Raw genomic sequence first — 7152 nt, forward strand, 5'->3', positions numbered from 1 at the left:
CCCTCCCTCCCTCCCTCCCTCCCTCCCTCCCTCCCTCCTTCCTCTCTTTCCTTTATTCCTGGTCAGTGCTGTTTTCTCCTGTTTGGTGAAGGCAGGTCCTGTTCCTCTAGGGAGCCACTAAGCCGCTAGCTGAGTGGAACCAGGCTTGCGTGTCCTAGGAGGAGACAATACGAGTGAGGCAGTGTCCTCACCTCAATGACTAAGGCATCAAGTTTCAAGCCAAGACAGGACAGGTACCATAACCTCTCTGTGCCTCAGTTTCTCCATCTGGAAGGAGACTGAAAGAGATAAAGTGTGAGCAGTCAACATGGTGTCTGCTGTTGGTCCTTGTGTACCTCCATCTTCCAGGTCCCTTTACCCCTCGTTGCTGTTTCCTTCCTTCCTTCCTCACTTTAACTCATGGAAACTTCTGCCCTCACAGTGGATCAACTCCCAAGGGAAATTTAATGGGTATTTTCTCAAATTTTTGATTCTCCACCTTCTAAAAGGGAGGGTTTCCCTGAGAGGAAGCCTTTCTTTTGTACCCTCTATGTATGGCACAGGGTCTGCCAGAGAAGTGGAGAGGCCCCTGGACAAGGGCAGGGAGGATGGAGGAGCAAAGACAGGAAGAACATGGGGGAGCATAAGAAAGCTTGCTTAGGGCGTGAGGGTGACAGTTAATCCAGCTAAGTGGTGGGGATCATTGGCTTGGACACCAAAGCTTGTGGGTAACAGGCGTCAGAATAAAGCAGCAGAGTGGGAGGGTAGACACCCAGAGAAGAGGTATCTCAGAAGCCTACAAGTAGGTAGCTGCTGACTGAGGCCTGCTGGGACAGCCCTGACAGAGAATTCTGTGGTTGCAGTGAGAAGCAGAGGGTCCACCCGCCTCTGTGAAAAGCCAGGCAGGCTCTCGGTCTCCAAGGTTCAGGGGTTTTGGTCTTTTTTTTTGTCCAGTTGTTACCTGCTTCCCTGCCCCAGTGGTAGAGATGGGATCCAGGACTTGTACTCCACCACTGGGGTGCTTCTAAATCCCAGACAGAGCTTGTACGCTAAAGTCAAGTGGATTCCTTTTGTCCTACATGGTTGGGAGAAGGGGGTGGTGATCTTGATCAGGCAAAGAAAGACCTTGGCAAGAGCTCTCTTGTGGCCTTCGGCTTTCCTGTCCTTCTCTGTTGCCCTGCAACACACAGGAGGCCAAACAGCCCAAAGAAGTGGGTTTCCACCCACCTTGCAGCTCCCTTCTGAGGCCGGCACTGCCCACCTTCCAGATGCCATCCCTTCTCCACTGCCTCCGCCCCACCTCTCTGCCCTTCTCTAGCCGGTATTCCAAGCAGGTGGTGGGAGGCACTGAGAGTGCAGTCTTTTCTGAAAACCTCAAGTACTTCCCTCTGTCCTAGAACTAACCAGTGGGTCATCCCACCTCCACAGCTAAAAGAAACACCCTTAGATTTGCAGTTGGCAAAAAAAGACTTTTTTTTTTTTTTAAATAAAAACCTGCCTTTTGCTTTCTTTTCCAGATTCTGTTGACAGAAGAGTTTGTAGAGAAAATGTTGGAGGACTTAGAAGATCTAACATCTCCAGAGGAAGTGAGCCTATTTCATTTCTCACTGATAGAGGGCTCCTGGGTGTAAGAACATGGATCTGCATGGGGTGTGTGTGTGTGTGTGTGTGTGTGTGTGTGTGTGTGTGTGTGTTTGTGTGTGTTCACCCATCTGAAGTACAGGGATAATCTGGAGAGAAGTCCCTGAGAATGTTAAATGACTTTCTTTTTCTTGTATTTCATGAACCTGCCCTGCCTCCACCCTTGTGAGGACACCCAGCACACTCAGTCACCAGCTCTTGAGAATCTCATTGAAGAAGTAGCCAGGGCCTTCAGGCTAGAGTTCTCCCCAGCCCCTGCTGTTCCCTGGCAGGTTCTGAACAGAAAGCCCATGTCTGCTGCCAGAGAACATTCCACTGGGGAGTTCTAGTGGGCAGGAGGGGACTCCTGCTCTTGCCTTGGGCCACCCAAGAGCCACACTCCCTTCCTTCTCGAGCTAAAGTTTGCCTCTCTTAGCCTCTTCCTGGCTAACTCAGCCTGAGGAGCTGGCAGGCCAGGTGGGTTATTTCTCCCCTTGGCGGCTTCTCTGGAGTACAGGAATGGAGTCCATAATCCCTTTTGATTTTCTTCCTTGTTCCTGCTCTCCTCATTTGCAGGACTTGCCTCATCTTGGAAAGTCCCTTCCCTTCCTGCTGCCTCCTATAACCAACACCGAGGCAGCAGGCAGGCAGGCCTTCCTGCCCCAGGGACCCTTGGGGTGGTGGGATAAATAGCCGGCTTCCTAGGCCTGAAGGCCCTTCTGGCCCTCCCTCCCTTGCCTGTGGCAGAGACTGCCCTTTCCCTTCCATTGCCCTAAAGTGCCTGAGGCAAAGTACCCCCCCCCATAGATAGAAAGTCCTCAGGGCTGGTCACCCCAGCAGCCGTGCCTTCCCTGCCCTGCCCCAGGGAGCCAGCCTGATCAATTTATTCAATTGCGTAGTCCAAGGTTATCAAGGACCCACTGTGTGCCAGCCACTCACCCTACAAGTCACTGCCTCAGAGGCCTAGCTCCCCGATTCAGTCAGTCCAAAGACAGCTGCCCAGAAGTGCTTCCGGAGAGGTCTTGTCACACTGAGTGGCGTTATGCCAAGCTGCTGCTTTGAGCTTGGGTGTTGAGTGGGCGGGAAGAGGACAGTCCAGGCAGGAGAGACAGGAGCCAAGGGGAGCTTAGGAAAGTAGGTCACGAAAAATTACTTCTTCTGCCTCTTCCTGTCCAGAGGCCATCCCCACACCCTGCCCCAGTCTCCACTTTGTCCTGGGTCTACAGTCCCCCAAGAGAAAAGGCAGAGGGTGCCTGCCAGGAAGTGTCAGTTGGTCCACCTCCAGCCCAGCCTCAGACCGGAACATGATTCCCTCCTTCTGTGCCTGGCTCTGACTTACAGCCTAGCCCAGAGACAATGGGAGTTCAAACCCCTGCACTAACCCAAGTCAGGGAGAACCTACTGAGCACTGCTGTGCGCTAGGCTCCATACAAGGTTCTAGAACCCAGAAGGAACAAGAAGTCAGCTTCTCCTCCTCTCCTAAGCAAAAACCCCAGGTGAGGGAGAGAAACAAAACTACAAGACAGCCACTGATTTCTAGTTTGGAAGACCTTGCCTCTCATCTGGGGTCAGTCTGAACAAAGAGCCCTGGGAAGCAGGGTGACGGGTAGTGAGGAAGTTCCCTTCTGCGGATGTGCAGGATGCGCACAGACCGCCTTCATTCCGTACTTCTCCCAGCAGGGTCTGATTTGGGGGCTGAGCAGTTTCTTTGTGGACCCTCTGACAAAGCTCTGGAAGGCAGATTCTAGACTCAGAAAGAGTCCATGGCAATGACAGACTTTTCCTGTAAAATCTACTCTCTGCTGGTCTCCTATCCTCCAGCCCCAAGGCCCCAGGGAACAGGTTCCTTACGTGATTTTGGCTCGAGGCAGAACCAAGGAAAAGAGCAGGAGAAAGTCTATGCAAAGAGCCAAAGCTTGCCCTCTGCAGCCTGAGTTACAGGCAGAGCCAGAGGAAAGGAGCACTGGACCAGCCGCACGCGTGGTGAGCACACGCTTGTGTGCACCGAGTCTGGCCTTTGAGAAGTCTCCAGTAGCCTGTCTTGTCCCCAGCAGCCTAGGGACAGGGTGTGGGCCAGTGTGCTGCCTCTCTCTGGACACTCTCTTAGAAGGCAGCTAACCACTCTGCTTGCTGTCTTCACAGTTTAAACTTCCCAAAGAGTACAACTGGCCTGAGAAGAAGCTCAAAGTGTCCATCCTCCCCGACGTGGTGTTCGACAGTCCACTGCACTAGCCTGGGCTAGGCCCTGCAGGGGCCAAGAGGAGCCCAGCTGCTCCCAGTGACTTCCAGTGTGACAGCTTGTAAAGGAGACACCCATGAATAAAAGGGCAAGTGTGGGGATGACTGCAAAGTGCCACGCCCATCACAGGCCCCACCCACCTCAGGCTCAGGGGCCTCAGTCCTAGCAACCAAGCCCATGTGACCAGGCCCCTGTCCTTCATGGCAGTGAGCGAGTGAGGGTGCACCTGCACACCCTCTCCACCCACCGGCTGCGGCCACAGATCTCATTGGTGCACTCCTGGGATAAGACATGCTTGCCATACGGCCTGGTGTGCAGAACACACGTGAGGACGCACGGCCTGGTCAGCCCCAGCGAGCTTTTCCTCAGGCTGCTCCACCCCGCAGAACAATTGTTTTTTCTTTCCTCAGTGTGTTGTGGAAACCGGATGGTATTTTTATTGCTCAGCAAAGATGGTCCAGAAGCCATGTATATAGCGATGTTTAAACAGGACTCATTCCTGGATGGACTTTATTGTTCTCTTAGACAAGGGTCTGGGGGCTCTGCTCTCTCCCCCTGATCCCACATACCCTCTTCCTGAAAAGATGCTTGGTGCTGCCTGTCAGCTCTGGACCCTGGAGGAGGCTGGGACAGCTGACATACTCCACGCAGCCCTGGGTACAGATTTTTCTGTGGCCTGGAAGGGCTGCCACTGCCTTCCAAGTGAAGTAGGCTTCTACAAGACTCTGGGGGCTCAAGGACATGGTGGCCCTTGCTATGTCTTCCAGTCCTTTTACCCAACCAGGCCTCCCAAGAAGAGAGTAAAGCCCACTGCCTCCCCAGCCTTCTGCTCAGGGCCTCCAGCTCCTTGATTCCCCCATCCTTTGGCGGCCCAGCCCCCTGGACTGGCAGTCAACCTCTCCACAGCTCTCCCTTTTGTTTTGCTGATACTGCTCCCTGTGGCCATTCATCTTTCTCATATCTATTCTGTACCTATCTTCTGTCCCTGTCTCTTCCTGCAGCCTGGCCCTCTTGTGGGTACCGTGCTCTCACCTCCAGGACTGCAGATCTGCCTGCCTTCCAGGGACATTTGAGAGCTGCGTAAGAGAGATCTCCCACTTCTGACCTGGAACCGGCAAGCTCCTTTTCTGCATTCTTGCCTGCCTCTAGGTCGGATGATGGTCTTTGTTCATTCTTTAAGTTCAAATGTCTCCAAAGGAGAGAGATGTTGTCTGTCAGGGACCTTCCAAGAGCTCCCCTGCTCTGTTTGCCTCCACCCCCTACAATGGGTGCCTCCAGGGGCCTTGAACTCTGGCTGGGGTCTCAAAGAAGCAGAAACTGGTCTTTGAAGGAATGGCTTGATCTGGCCTCATCTGCATGTCCTAGGTCTAAGCTTAACCAGCACTTGGAAGCAGAGCCATAAGGAACATCTGAGAGAGGCTGGCTGCAGACCCTACCCAGCCAAGATAGAAGCCTGTCTGGAGCAGACACCATACTGCCCTGGAACTTTTCCACAAGGACGTTTCCAGCCTTACCCTTTTAGCTCTTGTCTTCTGAAAGTTTATGGGCCAAGAGATGCTCTCAGCGTTCCTTGCCATCACCGGTGTTGTAATAGTTCACCTCCCTAATTCTCTCCAGAGCCCTGCTTCAGGGCCCCTCTGCATTCTAGCCTATCTCCATATGTCTGGCTCGGGGATGAGCATGCCCACTGTGAGTGTCACATCACACAGTTCGTGGTAGTTTGTTAGTATGTGAGACTCCCGGTCAACAACTTGCCCTCAATCTGCAAGGTCTTTGCAGACTGGTAGTTACCACCACTTGCTTGGGTGGCTCCACTGGGGAACAGGGAATGGCATGTAAGCTCCAGATGCTCACAGGCCCTGAGGTCTTTCCTGCCCACCTCTCCACACCCCCAACCCCCAACCCCCACCCTGTTAGGAACCTCAGGAATGTCTAAACTCCTGCTGGGACCAGACTCCCACCATTCCTGTAGTATAATGTCTCTAGGAGAGTGGCTAATCTCAGCCTGGTCTGACCAGGCCTCCTTTCCCTTGGGCTCTGGTTTCTTCCAGAGGAATCTCAGGGAAAGAGGTTCACCATGAAGCTGCCGGCCAGGAAGAAGAGACCCTAACATCGGATTGAGCAAGACTGGCCTTACCCTGACACGGGATTGGTGCTCTGTAGAGGGACACTTCCTTTCCCTCCCTGCAGCTGCTCTTTCAAGGGGAGGGGTTCAGTCGTCTTCCTCCCTGACTACAGACTTCCTCAGCCTTTCTCCATCCTTCAACCTTCCAAGTCCACAGGACCAGAGATTCTGAAAGGAAGGGACTTTGACTTCCTGTAACTAAAGCTTCCCGGAGCTCGTGTGGGCTGCAAAGGGTGTCAGCGCCGGCTGCCATGCTTGGGAAGCATGGTCCTCCTTTTCTAAGTATGACACTCCAACAGGGCCTGGAGAAGCTTTGGGGAGTCTAAAGGGGCCAGGATATGGACACCCCAGACCCTGGGTCCGGGGACTGAGTTCTGAGGTTGAGAGCAGGGAGAGTACCTGAAGCTGGGTGCCCCTATGGGGCAGATCAGAGAACTCCCTCAACTGTATTTTTTTAACCTGGTCTTCCCTCTCTGGCCTCCATGATCTTGGTGCCAGGTGAGGTGTCTGGGTCCCTGTTACAAGTCAGGAGCCCTGTTTGGAGACCCACTCCTTTTGTACAAAGATCTGAATGCTGCAGAGAACAGACTTTTGTACATTTTTATATCAGTTTTTAATGTCAGTGGCGACTCAGTTCCTGGGGCTGCAGCTGGCTCAGGACTTTTGTAAGAAATTTTGAGTGACTCACTTAGATTTTGTTCCTACTTGTCCCTCTTCCTTCGTGTAATCTAAGTGCATTAAACATATCTGCAGGAACGTCTGGGTTGTGTGCTTCTTTCTGCCATGCTAGTGTATGTGTGTGTGTCTGTGTGTGTGTTTTCCTGGGATGTATATGACACGGGATGGAACTTGTGACCTTGCCACATGCTAAGCAAATGTTCTACCTCTGAGTTATATCCCTACCCTTCATTTGCTTCTTTCTGTAAGCCTAAAGTAAAGAAACAAGATCAGCACCCTTTCAACCTCAGAGAAGTGGAATGAGCCTGAGAAGTGATGCTGGAAGCCCAAGGGTGCTGAACACATGCACACGAGTGCACACACACACACAGCCCAGGAGTGCTGAACACACAGGACATACAGCCCAGGGGTGACACACACATACAGGCACACACAGGGATCTCACACACACACAGCCCAGGGGTGACACATACAGGCACACACAGGGGTCTCACACACAGGGGACACACAC

The 7152-nt window shown here is 52.9% G+C and overlaps 1 protein-coding gene across 2 annotated transcripts in view; it reads left to right on the plus strand.

Annotated features, from left to right (window-relative positions):
- The window catches only part of Sufu (SUFU negative regulator of hedgehog signaling), a 101479-nt gene extending 94756 nt beyond the window's left edge, over positions 1-6723 (plus strand). For both annotated transcript variants that reach the window (XM_028774847.1, XM_028774849.1), the window contains exons 11-12: positions 1497-1565; positions 3742-6723. In XM_028774847.1, the coding sequence (XP_028630680.1) occupies positions 1497-1565; positions 3742-3831 (159 nt within the window). In that variant the 3' untranslated portion in view covers positions 3832-6723. The remainder of the gene's footprint in view (positions 1-1496; positions 1566-3741) is intronic.
- The last annotated feature ends 429 nt before the right edge of the window (positions 6724-7152 follow it).

The sequence above is a fragment of the Grammomys surdaster genome, unplaced genomic scaffold (genome assembly GCF_004785775.1).
Source record: "Grammomys surdaster isolate TR1022 unplaced genomic scaffold, NIH_TR_1.0 66, whole genome shotgun sequence".
Taxonomy (NCBI): domain Eukaryota; kingdom Metazoa; phylum Chordata; class Mammalia; order Rodentia; family Muridae; genus Grammomys; species Grammomys surdaster.